A 22,099-nucleotide genomic window follows, 5' to 3' on the forward strand; every position below is an offset into this window, starting at 1 on the left:
GCAAGATGAGGTTGTGTCCCACACTCCACCCAAGACGTAAGGTTTGCTGGAAGCAGGCATCTCTTGGTTTAGAAAGACAGTCAAGGTACAGATGCCTGTACTTAAAGCAGCTGCACATTTTACTCTCTGTTATGGTGCAACATTTATAAATACTTTTCACTGTTCTATGCCAAAAAAGCAAAGTTTTTTATCCTTCTAAAAAGGCATTAAATCTGCAAATTATGATCTTACATTTATTTGGTTTTATTTTTAGTGTACTAATTGAATGTCTTTTTTCAGGACATATTGATGCTTTTACATCAAAGCTTATTATGCTAGAAAAGATTACTCCAGCAATTTTAAGAGAAAAACTTGGATTGATTAAGTGAGTATTTTTAGTAAGTTTTTTAGCAATGAATTTCAAACCCTAACAAGCCTTGCAAGTTACTACTTTTGCTATTTTTTTTCTTTCACAGACCTGCAAATTCGTTAAATATACTTCATCATATTTTGAAGAAGGTGTCTGAGTAAGTTCTCTATTGTATTTGTATTGCATTTGTTCATTGTATTTGTTTGCCACATTGCCCAGGTCTTCCTGTTTCTTCTGTAGAATGCTTGTCTACTCTGATTTTTATTTATTCATATACGTGAAGAAATTCATATTTTACAGGTTCTATTAGGTCTATCATAGCATAGTGCAGTACTGTGTAAAATGTGCTTGGTATTACAAGGTTTGCAGAAATTATACAAAAGAATAAGAACTTGAGATTTGTGAACCAGTTTTTCAAGAGAGGAAACTGGACTCTCTTAGGAGCTGAGTAAACAGTTCACAGGAGTGAGGTGTTAACATTACATCTATGGGCTGACACATAGAGTTTCATGTTTGGGTTTTGGCAGTCTTTCTGCTTGATTTGTAGAAATAATACTGTGTTCATTTCTGCTTACCATGACTTAGAGCAGCCTTCCTCTGTACAGCATTGCAGCCTTTCTCCTGCTTCTTTACGTAGCTATTTCAAGGCTTTCAGCCTGCAAGTGTCTTCATTTTTTGTGAAGCATGCTTCTTGCACTCAGTGTGAAGCCTTTTCATTCAAATTAAAGAGGGGCTTTACTGTTCTTCATAAGTTCTGTAGGTTCATGATTTTTGACTAAGATTTTTAGTATGGGCAGTTGGTTGACCTTCATCTTGCTGAAAACCTGTTTAATCCTGTGTGTGTTGAAAGCTCACCTGTTCTTTGTGTCTGTGTCCATATGGGCATTGTTCTTTGTGAGATGCTGGTTAAGGAATTACAGTTTGCCCAACATGGATAGTTTTCAGTGTATGCTTATGTGTTTATATGACTATGATGACAGTCTACATTGTTGATAAATTAGTACATTATGAATGCATTATAAACACATTAATTAGTAGGTATTTACCAATACAGTTTAATGCTTCCTTGTGTACAGTCTCTTTTGTAAAACATCTAAAGGGACTCAACATCTAAAGATGTTCTGATTTTGCATTTAGAATGTATTAACTATTCTGAGTAAAGAAAAAAACTCCAAAAAACATTTAAATAATATTTTTCATTTGGAACTTTTCTCATTTTAGTTTGGAGGAGGGATCTTATTTATTGACTCACGCTGCAGGAGATTCTTCAGTTGCAATTCACAAGAGTTCTCTTGACAAGAGCACGAGATCATCCTATAACTTGCACAAAGCTCACTGTGATCTGCCTGCTGTACCTGCCACTCTCTCAGTCCCATGGGTTCCCCTGGATCCCAGCCTCCCTTTGCCCTACCACATCATTCATGGAAGAGTTCCGTGCACCTTTCCACCTGCGCCCTGGGAAGGGTGGAAACAGAAGGTCAGTATCTCACTTGATGGAAAAGCAGATCAGCACTTTAGGAGTAGCCTATTTCAGTCCCATGGGGAACAGCTGATACAGTTTATCTGTCATCTTTGGGGGTCAGAATTTTTTTGGGAATCCATCCTGCTTTGTAATTTGTGTTGATGAATAAGTGATGCCTATCATGCTTTAGAAATTTCCCAAAGATCCTGCTCTCACCTCTGTTATTTTTGAGATAGATTGGCCCTTTAAAAGTAAGAAAATTTTCAAGCATTATTTTTCTTCAGCAGAGACTTACTCATTTGTGTAAAAGCCATGTGTTAACTGTGCCCTACTTCGTGCACCCTGAGATGGTTTGTAGGTTGAGTTACATGTTTCAGCCACAGCCTGGCTTCATATGAGGGCAAAACTGTCATGCATCCGTTCCTAATTACCTTGTGCACTTTGGTTTCTGCCAGAAGGAAATCCGGGCACATAGGCAGGGAAGAGACAGGATTGGCCACTACTCACTGGTGACTAAAGACCAGCTGTGCCAGTGCAGATGTGTCCTGTGGGTCTGTTTGAAACTACATGAGTTAGAAGGCAGTTGTCTGAATACAGTTGTGTATGTTTGTGCTCAGTACAGATTGAAGATGATTAATTTTGGTAACTCCAGTTTGGTTTTCTGAGGTTTTTTTTTTTGTTTGTTTGTTTGGTTTTTTTTTCCAATTCTCTCCCCTTGTGTGTGTAGATGGCTGGGGTAAAAGGACAGTCGGACACACCCCATGAGGGAAGGCCAGTAGCTATGGAAACAAAAGGCAAGCCAGCTAAGTCTGTTAGAAATGAAGGTGTGGCTCCAAAGAAGCTGGGGAAGAATTTCTGCAAGCAAAGAAAAGTGAAGCAAAAGTGGAAAACTAAATTCAACAAAATGCAACTGAAGTAGGAATAAGCCTGGAGAAGAACAAGAAGACACAAAAAATCTGAGGTTTCTTGCAGCTTCAGAGGAGCCAGAGCAAGCTGGCAGGGGAAATGGCTCCAATAGCTGAAGCGTTCTCTAAACCTTTAACCCTTGGTATCTCAGGGGGCATGTTTCAAGTGAAAATCTCAAAATCAGTCGGAGGAAAAAAGGATATGGCTGCAGCCACTTGGCTGGTTATGGAAAGCAGAGTATCTTCTGTTGGTCTGATGGTTTTTATAGAAAAGCTGCATCTTGAAAAGTGAAGCAGTGGCTGACAACAATCTCTAATACCGTGTAGTGAGAAAAATAGCTTTTCAGCTTTCCCAGTTCTTCCAGATTCACTACAGATTTTTGTTCTCTCATATTTTAAAGATACATTGTACTTCATGCATTGTGTATACAACTTGTATTTAATTATCTACACACGGTGTCTACTGACTTTTAAATAACTCAGAAAAATACATTTTTAGAATGGTGTAACAAATGAAGGACAAAAGCTGTGTTTATTTGAATAGTAAGGGCCATAAATTTCCATTGGAAGACTTAAAAGTACAGCTAAAGAAGTAAAATAATAACAGGAGAGCTGCATTTTTGCATGTTTAAACTGCTATCACAAAAAACAGAGGTCTTAAAGGTGTTCTTCCAAGTCTTTTGTTTGGACTGAGGAAGTTACCAAGTACACACATCTGATCAGGCATTCTTCTGCTCACTGGGACTTGATAGGACATGTTTTAATGTCATGAGGGTAAAAATAAAAAAAATTGTTTACTGGAGTATACCTGCTAAAAAATCCTGAAAGTAGGTATTTTTTTTTTTTAATCAGGCTTCAATAATGAATGTATATTAAAAACATCTTTGTGAAATACAAAGCATTTTCTGATGTGGCTTTTTCCAACTGTTAGATATATTTATTCAGTTATTGTTTATTCTTTTTTTGGACCACTGCTTGTTTTATCTGCACTATTAAGCTATTGATAAGCTGAACTTGTGTTTGCAATTTACAAATAGTTCTGATTTAAAATCCTGAATGCCCTTAGAGACTTCTCATAGTAGGAATATTTTAGCTGTGAGTCATTTTCCCAGATAACTGGCTCTGGGGGATTCAAGGCACTTTTCAGTTTGTATATATAAAACTTTTTGCCAGACTTGTATGGAATTTAGTTTCCTAATGCAGTTTCATGAGATAGAAATGTATGGTCTGTTTATCTGTCTCTATGCCTTTTACCTTACACTGGTATATTATTAATTGTAGTGTTCTAGTTGTAGAACTGCAATGGAGCAGCCTGTGCTGCTGCTTGGCATTGTTGCATTGTGGGTGCAGGGCTTCATCTCTGCTAAGGCTCCTGCAATTCTCGTTGGCCTGGTTGTGCAGGCTGTCCAAGTCTCTCTGGAGAGTGGCATATCTGTCCCCTCTGCCTCCCTCTTCTGCCTATTTGGTGTCATCTGCAAACTCAAGAAAATTGATTTGGTCACATTATCCAGCTGAGACAAAAATACTGAGTAGTGCCAGACCCTGAGAAGCTCTGTCCATGAACTGCTGTCCTGGTTCAGCTTTGAGCTACAAGCCACCCGAAATGGAGGAAGGTCTCTGAGGTGTTCCATGCTGTGTGAGATCACTGATGGATGTCTGGTTCTCCCCATTCACTGGTGTTCATCAGGAGATGAAACTGGCTTTGTATCGTGTTCAGACAGTTTGAAGTTAGTTTTGGAGGACTGGAGGAGATGATGTGACCTAGCATTTGAGGCGATTCGTTGGTCTGTATGCAAAAAAATTTATCAGCTCATTATGTTAGTGTGAGTGGGTTATTGGCTGTGAAATCTGACTTTTCCTCATTTCTGTTGTAATGAGAATTTTTAGATGTCATTTGCACTATGCACTGATAAACTGCTTCCATTCTAATATGTGACTGGCTAAATCTCTTCACCTTTTCTGTCTGACTGCAAACACTTTTAGGAATGCAGTAGAAGCTGTCTATGTCAAATACATCAGGACAGATTTGCTGCATTTTTTCTGTTCTTCTGATGTAGCCTAGCAGCTGGAAGCACAGAGAACTTGGGACCAAGTGACCACTCATCCATTCTGGTGCTGGAAGGTGGGAAATGCCAGAAGCAAGGGACTCTGCCCACCTCCATGCTGTGAGGTTCAGTAGCAGTTATTGAGCCATTTGAACAGGTATTTCTTTTGCTTCTGATTTTTTTGCCCTGTGTTTTAAATAGCAGCTTGTTTCCAAAAGAAGATAAAAGTCAGGTCAGGTGTAGTCTTTCAAAATGCTTAGTGCTGACCTGCATTTAAGCTTGCTTCTAGTTCTACTGCTAGAAGTTGCACCATTTTCAGTCTGTCCCCCTGTTGAAGTCTGCATGTATAACTTTCTCAGATGCTTCTCTGAGAAGTTATATCTAAGCTTTTTCTTTCTTAATGAAATATGTTGTTTCCTATAGTGTGGGTACAGTCCTTCCCAGAAATACTGTAATTGCTTGGTATGTTAAATTTCTCTGTACTAAAAATATATTCACCTTTTTTTTTTTAGTTGCTCTTGAAATGCTTTTTTCTACAGAGATTCTTAAAGTTTATTTGCAAGTTCAAATTCTGTTTCTGTATATCCAAATCATTGCACGAAAAGGTTTTCAAAAATACATTGCTGTATTATAAATCTCAAATTAAATTTCCTTCTCAATGCCAGAAAATGCCTTTGATGGCAAGGTGACAGTCTATTTAAGCATAAAGCATTTGAATTATGCCCTTCTTAGCCATTCTGAGCCTTATGAAGGTCTGTAGATAATCTCAGGGTGCTCTTATTCATGGCTGTGTCTGAAGGGTGAGCTAGTCCCCATCTTGCTGTAGGACTGAGGAGACATTGTGATATAATTTGCTGAGGGATTTTTTGTTGGTTTTATGGAATAAAATATACTGCCAATTTTTAAAATGTAGAATAATTTAGTGTAATGATTATTACATAGTAGCAGTCCTAGTGCAGCCTTCAGGGCATTTCTCAGTATTGATGCTACTGCTTAACAGTGAAAAAAAAAAAAAGCCCCATTTTTCCCCAAGACAGCATGGCAGCTTTGTAGAGGTAGTAGAGAAAACAGTCTTGTTATTGTTTGTGACTAAAATATTTCAATAAATATTAGAAGAGTGTCACTTGAAAATCAGTATTAAAAAAACATAAGGTAGGAGTAACTATGTGGGGAAGGGAGGGGCTGTTACAGACCCTAGTGACATCTTCTCTGATTCTTGAAGTGCAGCAGCCACATCCTTCTGAGTATTCACAGCACATTTTTACAAGTGTGCATTTCCTATTTTTGATAGCCCTAATAGAGGAAAAGTATTTCTTTATTTCTTGAAATGGGCAATGTCCTTGTTGAGAGGAGCCAGAAGGAAAAGGATCCTGGTGTTGACCAAAGCTATAAAATCTAATTGGCCTCTTTGCTTCCTTCAGCTTGACGGGGCCGCTCCCACTGCAGTGCACAGAGCCAGCTGTTCCAAAACATGCATGAATACATTTCAGTTGCACTGGGATTTATTTAGAGGTACTTTGCTCAGCAGTTTTTCACCTGTGCATGAGATTCCTCCATTGTATGGCAGCATGATTGGCCAGGAATGTCACCTTACTTGCCTGTGCCTCAAGAAAAGCACGTACCACAAGCCTCTCATTTCTCACTTACTGCCAAGTGAATGCAGTTTGGGAAGAAAGAAAAGAGCAAGTTCTACCATGGCAGATATAATCAGGAACCTTTAACAAAGTTAATCTAGAGTTTTAAAATAGCTGTAGGTTTTAGTAAACCTTGAAGTACTTCTGAGTGTTTCAAGCCTTTTGATACTCAAGGGCATGTAATTGAAATTGTACTTTTGAAATTTTACTTAGAAGTGACACCTATAGACTCCCTGTCCATTCCCCACCATTGCCTTGTCCACACAGTCCTGAATTTTTGCATAATTTCAGTTTTCTAGGAGCTAATGCCTTCAGAGAAATAACAAACATGAGACTCTGTGATACCCAAGGATGCTGATAACATTATCTAAATGTGGTCAGTCATTCACTAGCACTGCACTGTGTGAGCACTGTGAGAACAGTTAGATATGTATGTTCAGGTAGAAAAGGAGCTCATGAATTCCTCCATAAAACAGCAGTAAAGATGATAAAGTAATGCCAAATGAAGACTTTCCCATGTATTCCACAGGTACTAAAGGTGTTCCTGGGGAGGTCAAAGGGTTAGAATACCCATCCTCTGTACAAACACAGAATGTGTGGGCATTTCCTTTAAAAGCCTTTTTGTGATCTCAAAATAGACTTTCAGAGTTTGTATGTAGGTACATGTGCAAGTACATTTAGGCAATCAGCTGTGGAAAAAAAGAAAGGTAATGACCATTCTAGTGCTTTTTCAGACCTAAAACTGAAGGGAAAAGTGTTGAATTCTATATCCAGGCACAGAGTCAGTTGCTGGCAGCACATATTCTCAGCTGGAATTTATGTTGCTAGAATTCCCTGATGTGAGGGTGCATCTGTACCTGAGAGTTCAGCTGTTTTCCCAAACAAATCTAACAGAAAGTCTTGCTCTGGCACTCTCTTCTGTCTAAGGTTTGCTGCTGCCACAGCTGCTGCTGCAGTGCATTCTGCTATGGTTTCAAAGGAATGGTGCAGCATAGCCTTTCTTACTGAAGTTCTCTTGCTTCTTCCCATGTCAGTTCTTCTGATATACTTTAGCATAGAGAGAACAATGTAGGGATTTCCTGTAAATAAATTTAGAAATACCCATGTTAAAAGTCAGTGTAGTCAAATTCATGCTGAGATCAATGCTTCTGGAGTATTTTTCAGAAACTATTTTAAAGCATCATAAATAAAATTAGAATACTTGTTTAAAATTTAATTTCATCACTAAAAACAAAATTTGGAATCATGATTTGGAATAATGCAACCTTGAAAAGGTTGTAAACTCCTGTTTTTTCATAATTTTATCTTTAACATTTGTTTGTCCTATATTTGAGTGAACAGCATGAGTGCCACCCTGTGCCAGGTCTGCTGCAATTTATTGAAAAGCTCCACCTACCAAATCTTTGTACAAACAACTAAAAAAAAACAACAAACAAACAACAACAAAAAAAAAAAAAAAACAGGAGGAATGGAAAAAAAATTCCTGCTGAAATAAGTCACCCATCACTCTGTGGTGTGGATTATGCTGCCAAGCAGACAGAGCACTTCAACAAATATTTTAATGATTGGATTAAATTTGAGCTTAAAAAAAGAGGGGAGGAAAGAACTGTCAGAAGCCCATGGTTGAGGCAGGTCTTGTAGTTAAAAGCTACCTCAGCAGTCAAAACCTATTTATTTCAGAACCTTGCAGTTAATTGCAGTTCTGTTCCCTTGACTGACAGGAGGACAGTAACCTTGTGCAGCTCTCTGGATATTCTTTGTTTATAGCAGAAATAATGAAATTAAAAGGAGGTATAGTTACTGCAAAGCTGCACATGCTACTTGCAGCAGCTTTTGTAACCATATGTAAATTAACAAGTGCTCGCATCACAGTTGAAATTCTTCAGCTTGTTGGTAAGTAACAGAAGCAGAATGCACAGTGAGATTGATTAGAGTGACTTTAGTGCAAAAGTAGCACGTGGAGGTTGAGAAACCTAAAGAGAATTTTGTACTGACACTGTTGCTGTCTCTGGAGAAGCATCTTGTGGGTCAGTAGACCTGTCACCAGCCTCTTTGGTTGTTTAAATATCAAGAAAAAAATTTGCATGTGGATACATGAATAAATAAGTTTGTTTCCTGTCCTATGCAGGGAAAATAATTCACATGATATACATTGTCTTCCATTTATAGGTTTTCTACCAGCCCAGACCAACTGAGTCAATAAAGTGTTGTACACATTTATTTGGCCTAAAGAATGTCTGTGGCTCCATGCTCCTCTGTGTGTGTGTGTGTGTGTGTGTGTGTGTTCAAGCATGTTTCACACTGTGGCTTAAATTTGGGCTTCTAACTTTCTGTACTGGCAAAAACCCTTGCCAAGGCTTTCTTTGGTGCAGCCTCCCTCCCCAGAGGAGGGTGATGGCTGGCTGGCTTTCCATGTCTGTCCTTGCTGATCAGCCAGCTGGGCCCTTTCCTCACTGTTCTGAACTCAGTTACTCCATACACACCAATGGCTGCTCATTCTTGTATTAATAACTTCCTGGAGGGTAGTAGCATTCGAAAAATAAACCTTAGTGTTGAGAAGTTGTTTGAAAAAATATCTCTAGTTGTGTTGGCTCTGCAGCCTTTTGTTCTGTCTCCTCACCTGTCCTTGATGTGAGCACTGGCTACTGACATGCAGGACCCAGCACTGAAAGTTACCCAGCTCAAGTAGAAGTGTTTACTGAAGGCTTACCTGCAATCAGATGTGAAAATGTTAAGTATTATGTGTACTCCATGCTAAAACAATAGGTTTTTAATATACTTTTTCTTACTCATTAGAGGAAGAAATTTCTGGTTTTAGAATTCAGACCTGGTGCTTCTGACCTGGAAAAACAAGTCTTAGCCTGCCTGGCAGAAACGAATCTCTGGGTAGCAGCCACTCAATTAACAGCTTTTTGAAGTCAACTTTCCTTGCCTTAATTTTTCTATAAAGCCGTAAGATGCCACTTGAAAGAGCAACAAAGACATCAGTGTAGACAGTACTGTGTAATTAGGAATCTTTGACATTCCTTTGTCTTGCAAGACATCATTCATGCCCAGCTAGTACCTCAGCTGCTCCTAATTTAGATAATGAAGTTCAGATAATGCAAGAATTTTCTCAAAATCCTGTGGTTTATGCTATTTCATACTAAAACAAAGTTGATATGTTTTGAAACAAGCCACAAAAAAACCCTTTCTTGCTATTTCACTGCATCATTGATTTTAATTGAAAATTTCCAGCTGTGTTCCAGATTGCTGTAGAAATTGTATATTGACTTCTCTCAGTGAACTTCTCATTCTAAGTGATGTTAAAATTAATTTTCCTGGGTCATTCCAGACGTGGCATGATGTTAAACAACAAGGAGATAATTTTTGCAGTATGTAGTTAGCAGACTGTGGATTTGCCATAGGAACCTGGTGTGTAAGCATTTTTAGAGTAAGTTTAGGTGGTGCTTAATTAGATTCCTTGAACCTTTCAGAATTATTCCCCAGGATCCTTAGGTACATACTGAAGGTGTGACAGCCTGCCCAGTACTTTGACAGAGGCCAGGAGACTAATACAAACCATGGGACTGTTTGTGTTATGAGTCACTAAAGTGGAAAGAGCACATAATGATGGGAAACAATGAAGCACAACAGACTTAATGCTTTTTAACACTGTTCCTAGGAAAAAATTCCCTGAGGACTTTTGGCAGCTTCCATCTTTTGTAGCTGTTTCTGTCCTTTGGCAAGACAGGCCAAAAACTCTGCAGTTATTATTCATGCTGCTCTGCTCTGGATGATGTCAGGGGCTCCTACGTGCACTGGTAATAATTTCTACAGTGTTTTCCCGTGTGGTGTCTGTCTGGGGAACAATACTTTAGAGCTGGCAGTAGTTTTAAGCACTGTGATATGTAAATGGGTTCAAAATCTCTCCTTAATGTTGTAATATATCCTGATAGCCTGTTTATTTCAGCAGCATTGTGCTGGTATTACTGACAAAGCTGAACTCAGCATAGTGGGTTTGGTTTTGAGATTTGATCTTTTTGGTTGCCAGTTAAAGGATGAGTCCTAGGACCAAAGACAGCATCATACTTGGATTCAGATACATTAAACTGTGGTTGAGTGTATTCATGATAATCTGAGAACAGAAAGTAAACTTGAATATCTGACAGGGCTTTACAGTCCCGGTTTTGTCTCAGGCTGTGTGATCTTTGCATGAAAAGGCAGCTGGCTCACAAGCAGGGCATCAGGAAGTCCCCAGGGACTTGGGAAATGCACTGAAGCATAGTTACACACATAGTGACTGTTTCTATATCCTGCTCTCCTTTCATTCAGTGCAAAGATGCTGGAGTTTATTTAAGTCTCCTATACCGGTACGAGGGGTTTGGCAAGTGTTTCATTTCTGTGTTTGTGTGTAGCTAGGAGACCTCTGCTAGTCACTAGATGATTACTCCTATGAGATGCCCTGAAAAACCACAAACTGCTGGTGATTCACAGTAGAGGTTAGAAGTGGACTTGAGCAGATACAAATAACACTCATCAGAAGCATATGCCAGAGTTACTTTTCTAGGTTTTGCTACACTTGTTATCCGAGTTGCTGGCTTACATTTGTTCGTGATGCATATTCCTGGCTGGGTCTCTGTGTCATTTAGTGTGCAAACCTCTCTGCCTTACTCTAGTTCTCATGCCAAACAGAAGGAAAGAAGGTGCAGTAACCTGGGCTAAGTCAGGAGGACAAGCCTACAACACAACTGAATTTGGTGACCCATGTTAGCTGTGTCAGCCAGGTGAGAGTAACAAAGGGGTTTGCTTCCTTCTGAGCATCTTGACAGAGCACAAATTATTCCATGTTCTTTGCCTTCAACAGTGGACAGCCAGTGCAATGGATACACCACAATGACCTAAACTTCATGAGCTTTGTTAAGTATGATAGAGACTTTATTTAGGCTCTGTGTCTGTCCCAAGACAGCTTTGCTTGTTATTAAGCTTTTATGAGTATCTAAAGGAGTTTCTTTCTGACTGTAACTATAATCTTAGCTAGTCTTTTGCTTTGTTATTCCCTTGTCTTGATTTGGGATCCAAAGTCACTCAAGCATTTGGCTTTTTGTGGGGGCAAACTCCATGTGCCAATAGGCTTGGGGTTGAAGGATCCACCGAGATGGAAAGATAAAAGAATGAGCATGGTGGTGTTACTTACACTGGTGAGAAAGACTATATTTGAAAATAAGTTAGAGCTCAAACTAAGAGAACAGTTGGCAGGAAGTTAGACTTCAGGCTAAGGTTGTAGTCAGATACACTTGAAGGTGGCAGAAGAGGGGAACTGAACAGCAGACAATTTTTGAGAAGTAGCTGAAGGGAAATCTGGTGATGAAACAGTATCAGGATATAAAAGGATATAAAGAAGGATATAAAAGGAGACTTGTAGTCACCTTCAAGATGCAGCCATCTGGTGGAGAGGTAGATGTTTTACTAGCTCTGAAGAGCCTTTGCTGTCCGGCTCTTAGGAGAGGCACTTGGAGATTCTGCATGGGAAGTAACTTAAGGGCATGTCAGACATGTCATATCTTTGTCAGTCACACTGATTGCTAAAATATACGCCTTAAACGAGGTTACATCACCTTTCTGGTAACAGGAATTTTGTGAAACATGAAGATAAACTAGAAACTATTTGATGAGTCTAATTTATTTTTGTATCTTGATGAAGTAATTAATGTTGTTTTCTTTTCTTTAGCAAATGCAATGCTTAAACTTCTCTCTGAAGAGTTAACAGTAGAAAGATGGGGCCTGATCAGTCAGAAGGCAACAGTCTAGCATCATACAGCAAACCACAGCACTGCAAGGCAGGCAGCCCAAGGGGCCAGTGTTAAACCTGGATGATCTGTTCATAAGCACACTGCTTATACCTACATTCACTCTCTGTTCCCACACTGAACCAGCCAATGCCAGCCACATTACCTATTATAACTTCATTTGTAGAACACACACGTAACAAAATACTAGAGATCTGGACAACACAGAAGATCATTCCAGAAATTAAGTCTTGTTCTTTAAAAGGGATTATTTCAAGTAAATGAAATTCTGAGTGGAGAATAACATTTGTGCAGGAATGTGCATGTGGTGTAGGAATGACAGTGCACAGAATACAGTTGATCTGAGGGCTTAGGTTGTTAGGTGAAGCACCTAACAAGATGTCTGGTTCTCTGGTATTGTGTTAGATAAAAGTTGGCATTGGTATACTGGTATTCTGTCTGTTTTTCAAAAATGTGGGCTTACAATTCTGTAATATTTAAACTACCTCCACCCCCCTAAAAAGCCAAACAGTTCAGAACACAACCCCCCTTCTCCTAGCAAAACAACTCTTCAGTGTTTAGAGAGTTCTACTAATGCAGTGTAGGTGTGCTAAGCAGGAGTCCTTCCTCCTTTCATCTGTAGCCATAGACATAATAACTTCCCAAGTGTTACCCTGGGAACCCAACTAGCACAACTTTTAAGTTATACTTAACTGTCTTTGTAACCTGCAAATTATCATGAGAGGTAATAACAAATCTGTGTGTATTTGTATAATGGCAGTTCCCAAATTAGACACAAATAATCAAGACGCCAAAACAACACCCAGAGGTCTGCCTGATCCATATGCTTATTAGAATGGAATTAATATTCTCCTCTTGCAACACAATCAGGGAGCAACAGTAGATAGAGGCTCAGTCACACCTAGACCAGAAAGTCCTTTCTCCTGATCCCTCCCCTCTCCTTTAATTGGAGCAACAAGTTTAAGTAGGCAATACATATTGACAGAATTGTGTCCTTCATACCTTCAGTGTTAATGCAGTGTTGATTATTTGTAGACAGCATCCTGAAAGAGATGAGCAAGATCTGGGTAGATGGAGGAACAAAATAGACAGAAATGAGAGAAAAAAATCAACTGGAGTGACCCCATATGCAAGGATGTTATTGCAAAGATAGGTTGGGTCAGAGGGGAACTTACACTGAATATTCAAGTTAAGCACATCAAGCGTCCAGTAATATGATAGGAAGATAATGACAGGAAAAAATCAGGTTGGTGAGGTAGAAGAAAATAGTATATTGAATTGAAGAAGGGAGGAAAAAATATAAAATTAGTATCAAACAATATTAAGCAGTAACAAAGGAATGGTGGAGTTGGCAATGATAACTTCATTGAGAAAATAGAACAAATGAACCTACAGCATATCCACAGACTACAGGCTGAAGCTCAATCACAGAGAACAGTCAGAAGGGAAGAAAGGGAAGCTGGCACAATTATATTTGTTTTTCCATCCACAGGACTCTCTGCAGCCTCAGCCAAGCAAAGTGTGCTGTCTTGGATTGCCGTGGTCAGCATGCAAGAAGCCAGGTCACAAATAGGGAATTGCAGCTGAACAAGTTGCTGGCCATTTAAAATACCACCTTCTCTGCTTCTCTGCACTTTAAGGGAGTGCAGGGGCCAAACAATGAAAACAAATTGAAAACCATTCTTGGCACTGCCTTACTTATTATTTGAAGCACATTTCTTCCAGTAAATACCCATGAGGCAGACACAGAGACACTGGGCTTGCAGTAAGTGCAGTCCTTGTCTCAGCCCTTTTTCCAGCCTAAAGCTGGCAGTAGTGCTTAGGAGCAGTGGTCATGGACCAGAACCCCTTGGGATAGGTGCTATGCAAACTCTCCAAGTTGTGGGTAAATCCTCAGAAGTATCCTATATGACATACAGGCTTAGGTCTCATTTTAAAAAATGATACAGGCACTTAGCTGCTGTTTTCCCATTAATTAATTCCCTTTTCCTTTTTTGGCAGATAACAGAAGGCTTTCCTGTTTGCTCAGTCTGAATGCTGCCTTCCTTAAATCATTGGTTTTACAGACATTTTCCATGAAGGTATGAAGAATATATAATATTTCCATGGGCAAGATCAATGGCTTTGTATTTAGGGTTTGGTTGTTCTGCCAAAAGCGTGACTCTGTGTTTTCTGCTGTTCATACTACTTAAATTCCCCAGCTGGGAAAAGTGCCTTTGATGGCAGTTGACCTACATATACAGAGAGCAATTGAGGGAATTTGTAACATGTTTGGGTATGTTTGTATCTTCATGACTCTGAATGTACTGGGTTTTTTTCTATTGTCAGTCTTTCTTCTTTTGAAATCACTTCAGCAGTCGCTGAAGTTTATATAAGTTCAGAGAGGCTCCTGTCTGTTTTGGACTGAGGTCAGTGTGTGATTCTGAGGTTGAATAACTGATGATTGAGTTGGATGTTAGAGACATTTATGAAGCTGTTGATTATAATAATAGCTTGCTTGATATCAAACTTCTTGCAAACTGTTAGTATGAAGATGTAGTTAGCCAAAATTAACGGTGGTATATGAGCTACTTCATATTTTAAGATGTATTGAATTGTTAAAAAGGTGAATTTCTAAGGAAGTGGAAGTAGTAGTGTAATTGAAACAGGCTGCAGTAGAGGACTGAAAGATAAATGTTTAGAGAATGATTATGTTCTTCCTCAATTCTAGTATGTGACTCAGCAGTTTGTACACAAAAATGCAATGTATATGTTTGAAAATGCTCTCTTTAGCTGAGGATGTTGTGGGGTATGTGTGCATGCTTTTGTATTAAGAATGTTTGACAAGAAATGGGGGTTAAAAAACCCTATCCTTCAGGGATTATGCAGCCATTAGGAGATAAATTGGCTCTCTGGCTGCATATCCCTATTTAAAACCTCTAATGAACACTGCAGTACAGAATGGTTGTTACTTCTAGGACTGTATTTTTGATCTCTGAATAATATTTCCAAGTTGCTAGTGATATTTTTTTTTTCTAAGAAATCTGAAAAGCAGGGGGAAATTATTTAACTAGTGACAGTGCTAGTGACAGACATTGGTTGAAGTGGGATAGCCAGGAATTAATTTTGAAAGACAGGTTCCTTAATACACAGAGAAATAACCACAGTGGCCTTTCCAAAAACGAGGCTAATGTGTCAGACTAATGCAATATTGGCACTGGCATTTTCTGACAAAATACTGCTCCATGATATGCCTTTTCCTGTGGCTCTTCCCTTTATGTCACTTCTGTTTAACTAGAAAAGGTGTATTAACATTATTTTCACCTTCCTGGAGTGACCAGTTCATGTGTCTGCTCTGTTGCTTCCATGTTTGAAGTCTAATGTAGTTTTCCCAATATTTCTCCCTTTTAGTACTGCTGATCTTGTTACAGATTAGCAGTTACAGCCTGTGTCTCTCAGCCTGTGTTCTTGTCTCTTTTGTGTTTGCAGCTTTTACCACTGCTGTTATTTATGCACCTGCTTAAGCCTAAAACTTTTTTACCCCATGTCTGCTATCTCTGGCTATGCCTACAAAAAATACTTCTAGTAGCAGAGGCAAATATCTCTTTGCAGAATCCAATTGACTGAGCGAGCACATAGTCTTGAAAGAACGATGTACATCTATTCACCTGCAGATATTAAGAAAACCACAGTGAAAGTACAGGAATAACTGCTGGTATTGGGAGTGGGGAGTGCTTGCTTTTTTCTGCAGCATTTAACGTCAGTTGTTCATACTGTTGAGTTGGAACATCATCTCAAGTGATCCAGCTGAAGATCTGCAAATACTTTTAAACTATATTTGTCCTTTGTTACAAGTGTAACATCTGGGCTCTATAATTGAGTTTTCACTACCCGGCTGGGAGAAGCTTTGATTTCCTGTCCTTGTGTTGGGTGTGGTAGGCCTGTTCGGGTTATCTGAGCATGAGAATGAGTCAGCCTCAGAGCAGAGCTTGTGTCTCATTCTTCTAGATTTTATTGCTTGTGTCAGATGTCATTTAGGCTTCTCCCAGCTCAGATACCCCTGAACTCTGAGCACGGCTTGCAGGAAGCAGGCTGGGCCCCACCTGCACACTGTAGGGATCTCGGTTTCCTGCAGATGAGCCCAGTTCTCAGTGCCCGGCTTGCCGGGGTGGGGGCGTTCGAGGTGCGGGCCCTGTGCTGGGCACCCGGACTCGGCTGCTGTGCTCTGCACCGAGAGCCCAGCGCTGTCACAGCCGTGCAGCTCTGAGGAACCCAAAGCCCGGGCTGCAAACAACCACCTGCTGCGCCGGGAACGCTGGGGCGAGGGCTGGGAGAGGCGCACGGGGCTGCCTTCCCCGGAGGCGCTGGGGGTCGCATTGCAAGGTGGGCGGCCAGGTGGAAAAGCGGTGCTGGGGGGTGAGGGCTGAGCCCCGACCCCTGCAGCCCAGGGTGCTGCCCCCGGCGTCGCCGCAACCTCGGCAGCTCTCTGGGCGTCCGGCAGGGCACGGGTGCGAAGGGAGAGGCCGCTGCTGCCCTACCCTTGCCCACCCCGTCCCCGTCCTGCGTTGGAGTCGGGCGCGGCCGGGTGAGTCAGCGCCGTGCCGGGGGGGCGCCGGGGCGGGGAGGGCCCGCCCGGCCCTACAAAACCCCGCCCGGGCTGCCGCGGGCCCCAGCTGCTGCCAGAGCCGCCCGAATCGCCGCCAGAGCCGCCCGGCCCGCCCCAGCCAGGTGAGCCCGAGGCGGCAGCGCGGCCCCGGCAGCGCAGCGGGAGCGGGGGAGGCGGCAGCGCCGCGGGGCCGGGCTGCGGGCGGGGGTCGCGCCGCGGCAGCCGCGGCTGCGGCGGGAGCGGAGCGGGCAGGATGCGGAGCGGGGCGGCGGCTGCGGCGGCCGCCGCCCTCCCCGCGCCCCGCTCCTCTTCCTCCGGCCCTGCCCGCCTGTCACTTTTCTGTGCTCGGTTCCACTTTTCTGGCCCTGCCCGCCTGTTACTTTTCTGTGCTCGGTTGGGACGGTGGGGCCGCGGGCGAGGCAGCCCTCGGGAAGCTTCGTGCGCCTCGCAGCAACTCTGGGTGGTGTGGCGACAGCGCTCAGGAAAGCGGAACCGGTCCCAAACTTCCCCAGATAGTAATTTATTCTCGTCGTTAAGGTACACAAAGGCTCGGCTGGCTTGACCATAGTACTGTAAGGTCGTTTCTCGGTGCGGAGGCTTGCAGAGAAGCGGTGGCGGCCAGCCAGGCGCTGTTTATTCAGTTGGAGCGAGGCTGTAGTTGCTCTCGCAGGCACGGCGGAACCCCGAGCCCGCCAGGGGCAGCGGCCCCTTCGGTTCCCTTCCCTCCCCTTCCCTTCTGGCGCAGGGCGCGGCCGCGGCTGCCGGAGGCGCTGCAGCCGCTGGCTCGGCAGCAGGAAAGCCCAGCGCGGCAGTGCCGGGCGGGCAGCGCTCCCCGGGCGTTGCCTTTGCGCTCCCGCGATGGCCGCGGAGCCCCGTGCGCCTCCCGGCGCGCACGGCCAGCCCTGGGCGTGGCTCTGCCTCCCACCCTGCCCGGCCCTGAGCAGAATTGCAGAGATCCTGCTGCTGGCCACCACTTCCCCCTCGAGTGAGGAGGGGAAGTAGGGTAGAGGAATGTTGACAGGTATTTTAACTGAACGAGAAGTGAAATGATTTCAGCATAGTCACGTAGAAATATATAAGCAGCTGTACTTTACTTTTACTTCTGTTTAACATTAGTTCTTATGTTCATATTCAAATGCTTTATCTGCACAGAAGTGCAGACCCCGATGTACAGGTCAAGAGTGAAAGACTGGAACCAGTGTGCCCTTGAGTGATTCATCCCTGTGTCTGCCCTCTGCTCCTAGAGCTGGTTTCATAAACAGCCCTAGTGCATAGAGTTTCCATTGGCCAATATTTGGTGTAGTCTGCCTTGACGAACCAAAAAAAAACCCAAACCCAAAGAGGTTTTCTTGTAAAGTCTCAAAAATGAGAATAACTTGAGTTTGAAGAAACAAAAGTCCTTAATTTTGTATGTGCATGGTATCTTCCTGGAATGGAACTTCCTGGGTTATTTGCAATGTCTGTGGAAGAAAATGGTTCAAGAATGTTTGTGGTAGTGCAGTTTAATGGATTTTGAAATGCTTTTCTTTAAATAAGATTTTTTTTTCTCCAAATAGTGGCTTTAAGTTATGTGCTAAACCTTATTGGGTGATTTGGGGAGATGCAGCCTGGCCTATTTGTACTCCTGCTTAGCACTGTATATATATGAATTATTTGGAGCCCTTGTTTCATTTACAATAGATGCTGCAGGTCTTCTTCACTCTCCCTCACCTCTGTTAACAGGCTTGTCCTAGTTTGTGGACACAAATGTGCTCCAAGTGGAAGAGTTTCCATTCTCTCATTCCAGGGATGCCGTTTGCTTGGCTCAGATGTCTGGGAACACCCTTTGCTCATATCTCTCCCTAGTATAATAAGTGCTTCTTAAAATGCTAATTCTGCTTATTGAGCAATGCAGTTGTTTGTGCCTACCTGAAACTTTTCCATGGACCACAGGGGGATTTTCCATAATGTGTGTGAGCTGGCCCTGGAAATCAAGATATGGGGCCGCTTTTAAACACATTCTTCTGTTTCCAAAGAGTTTCAGGGATCAGTTGGTGAATAGAGACTGGGCCACTATAATAACAGAGCTGTAAACCAGTGCCTTCTGGGAAGGCTGAGGTCAAAACATGCCATCTGTTTTAGCAGAATAATATGATTCAGGATTGTGTAATGTGCATTTAGAAATTGGTTGTAGAAACTTGCCTTAAGGTATTGAAGTATTAGTTTACAGCTGGAAGGTAAAACTTGATTACTTTCCAGTGTAAGGAAGAACAGGCTAGTGCAAGTATTTTCTCTTTACATGTTCAAACCCATCCAGGACTTGTCAAAACGACATCAGATAAAATCAGTCCATCAGAGAACAGTGAGAGTCTGTTCACAAATACCCTGCTTTACAGAACAGGGTGTGACAAGAGCTGTGTTTGGTCTCTGGGTAAAAAAATATCTCTCTGTAAGGATTCTTGCAAGAACTCCCTTTTTTTTCCTTCTGCCAGCTTGCAGTTGATGGGCAATCAGTTGCTATAGCATTGCTGTGTTCTGGTGATATGAACCTGGAGTTCCAGCTCTATGTGAGGGTGTGTTTTGTTCCTGGATTCTGATCAAGTGCTTTGTTCCAACAAACCTGATTCAGTGTGGTTTTTAATTGATTTAGAAACAGTAGTCTTGCAAAAAGCTGTTCAGTGATTTTGGTTTTTTTTTCATGTGAAAGGTTATGCTGCAGTTGCTTTCTTCAGCTCTCACTGATGTTTTCTCTGTGACAAGAAGGACGGAAGGACTTTAGTTGCTTATCTTTGGTAATAGTTGAAATACTGTCAGAGTGCAAAGGTCTCAGAGGCTCTTCATTTTATGAAGTGTAAACATTAGGAATTTCATAACTCAGGAATATATATCAATCCCCACTACCCAGCATGGTTTATAATGCCAACAGCAGGTAACAGCCTGTCTTTAGAGGCCTGGGTTGGATTCTACCCCTGAAAAAACATTTATTCTCAAATGTATCAGTGCATGACTATAATTTTGTTCTTGTTATTTTTCTTCCCCTGGAATCTTATTTTTTGTCGAAATAAAGTTGCTTTTGTTACTTAGAACTAGATTGTTTCAGAAGATGGAAGACTCTCTTTCTGTGTTCTAAGTGAGGAAATGTGAGATAACAGGAGTTAAAACTACAAATGTACTGTGATTTTGCTGCTGTGTTTTATTCCCGTAGCACTAGCTATTTTTGCCAAATGTAAAGCTTTCTTAGCTTTTCTCCTTACAGGAGCTAAAACAAACAAACAAAACAACAACAGGAACAAAACACTTTTTCCTAGAGTTTTAACCAGATCACTATTATCAAGAAACTATTTCAAACTTTTCTGGTTCTCCAAGCTCTTAATTGCTCATTGATGGAGAGGAGATTGGTTTCTCTGGGCAATTGGCCTGGGTGGCTGCTGCTGAGGAAACCCCATCCTATCAGAAAGGTGACTGATGGAGGATTAAAAGCCATCTGAAAGCCAGATGAGAGAACATAGCCAGCCCTGGCTGCACAATAGCTGGGAGTTGTCTGGGGGGCATGGAGCCAAGGGCTGGCCTGGGGAACCGGTGACAGTGTGAAATGAAGGGCGTGGCACCCAGCTGAAAGCAGGGAAATTTTGGTATCGGGCTCACTTACCAGCTAGTGGAACGTCTCTGGTTTTGAGGTGCTGCTGCCCTTTTTCCTGTCCTCTCCTAAACCAGTTTCCCTGTTTGATAATGCTCTCTGCAGCTGGACTGTAGAGGTCCTGGGAAAAAAACTTTCATTTCAACAGCCATCCTGGGTGACTGGGTAGCAGTGTGTGTAGCAATGTCTGTCCTTTACATAGAGAAATTTGAGAACAGGGTTTTGGGAATGCATCAAGCCTTTTACATATTGCCCCTGGCTTACAACCTTTGGAAAAAACTTCCCCTGAGAGACTCTTTAACTAAAACAGTGATACAGCTCTGGCACACTCCCTGAACAGAATCCAGAGTTGAAAAAAGGTAAAGTATTGTAACCTCAGTTTATAACATCAGTGTTTATTTCTGCCATGTATATAATTCATTCTCAGGCTGGGATTTTCCCTGTTGTTTTCCATATACAAGGAAGATGTTATTCAGGTTGTGGCAATGGAACACTGATATTGATTAACATGCCACAATGGCTCTTCTTTTTTGGAGCTACCATTTTAAGATAGTCCTTACCTCATCTCTGATAATCGTGTTACTAAGTGGTGTCTGTTCTGGAGAGCTACAACAAAACCACAAGACACAGCATCCAGGGTTAAAGATTAAACAGGGTTATGATTTTGTAAAATGCCTACAAGAAAAGAAATAATTCCACTGCATTTCCTGAGTACTTGAGGAACTGGGTGTGTGCTTTAAATGCTACTACTCTTTGCTGTTCTTTGACTTTGAGCTGGACCAAGCTATAATGTTTCTGAATTATTTTCCTGGTATTGAGTTGTCATCTTAGGCAGCTCTGTTTCTGAGGCAGAGATTTCTCAGATTCCTGTTTGAGTATTTAAAATGCAGAAGAAATGCTTGTTTAAGGAATTTTTATTGTACAATGGAATGAAGACCTCTTGTTGCATTAATAATGGTGGTGTGGCTTGGAAACTCTTAAATCTTCTTTCCTGCTTGGTATTAGCAGATCCACTGGACTGTGTCACTTGAAGTGCTGCAGTGCTTCAAGACTGCTGGAACACACTGATGTAACTATAAGTATATTTAAATCTACTTTGTCTTTTTTTTCTCTTCCTCCAGCATTCTTTCAAGATGTCCACTGTTCATGAAATTTTAAGTAAGCTCAGCCTTGAAGGAGATGTAAGTATTATTATCTAAACAAGACAAGTTTGTTTTACTTAAATGTCCCATCTTGTTCCTTTTACATGACTGTGCCAACAATTGTACTGGGCTGTACAATTTACAAGATTCCACACATCTCTTAAACTTCTATTGGCTAAAAACCTAATCAGCAGTGATCAGTTTTCATCCACAAACCAGCTGTAAACCACAGGACAGTTACATGATTTAATGAGAGTTCTTCTAACTGGCCAGCAGCATGAATAGTATCTTCCTGCTGGGCCTTGTTAAAGAGATCACAGGGCAAAAAATGGCTGGTTTTCATCTGTGTCCCTCTTTCTTCCAAAGAAACAAATTAAGGATGAGAACAGAAGACGGAAACATGTTTGGTTTTGCTGATGCCCTCTGAATTTCTTCTTTTTATTTCCAGTTAAAAATGGAGAACATTATGAGAACAAAAATATTGTGGATCTAATTCCTGTAATGGTTATCACCAAAACCAAGCCAGCTCTTGAAAAAAATTATTTTCTCAAACTTATTTTCTGTGTTTTTCC

The 22,099-nt window shown here is 41.5% G+C and overlaps 1 protein-coding gene across 1 annotated transcript in view; it reads left to right on the forward strand.

Moving 5' to 3' along the window:
• The window catches only part of LOC110483908 (little elongation complex subunit 2), a 59,037-nt gene that overhangs the window by 18,110 nt on the left and 18,828 nt on the right, over positions 1–22,099 (forward strand). Inside the window, exons 12-15 of the mRNA XM_021554147.3 lie at positions 280–364; positions 456–506; positions 1,571–1,826; positions 21,507–21,566. Coding sequence (XP_021409822.1) covers positions 280–364; positions 456–506; positions 1,571–1,826; positions 21,507–21,566 — 452 coding nt within the window. The remainder of the gene's footprint in view (positions 1–279; positions 365–455; positions 507–1,570; positions 1,827–21,506; positions 21,567–22,099) is intronic.

The sequence above is a fragment of the Lonchura striata genome, chromosome 11 (genome assembly GCF_046129695.1).
Source record: "Lonchura striata isolate bLonStr1 chromosome 11, bLonStr1.mat, whole genome shotgun sequence".
Taxonomy (NCBI): Eukaryota; Metazoa; Chordata; class Aves; order Passeriformes; family Estrildidae; genus Lonchura; species Lonchura striata.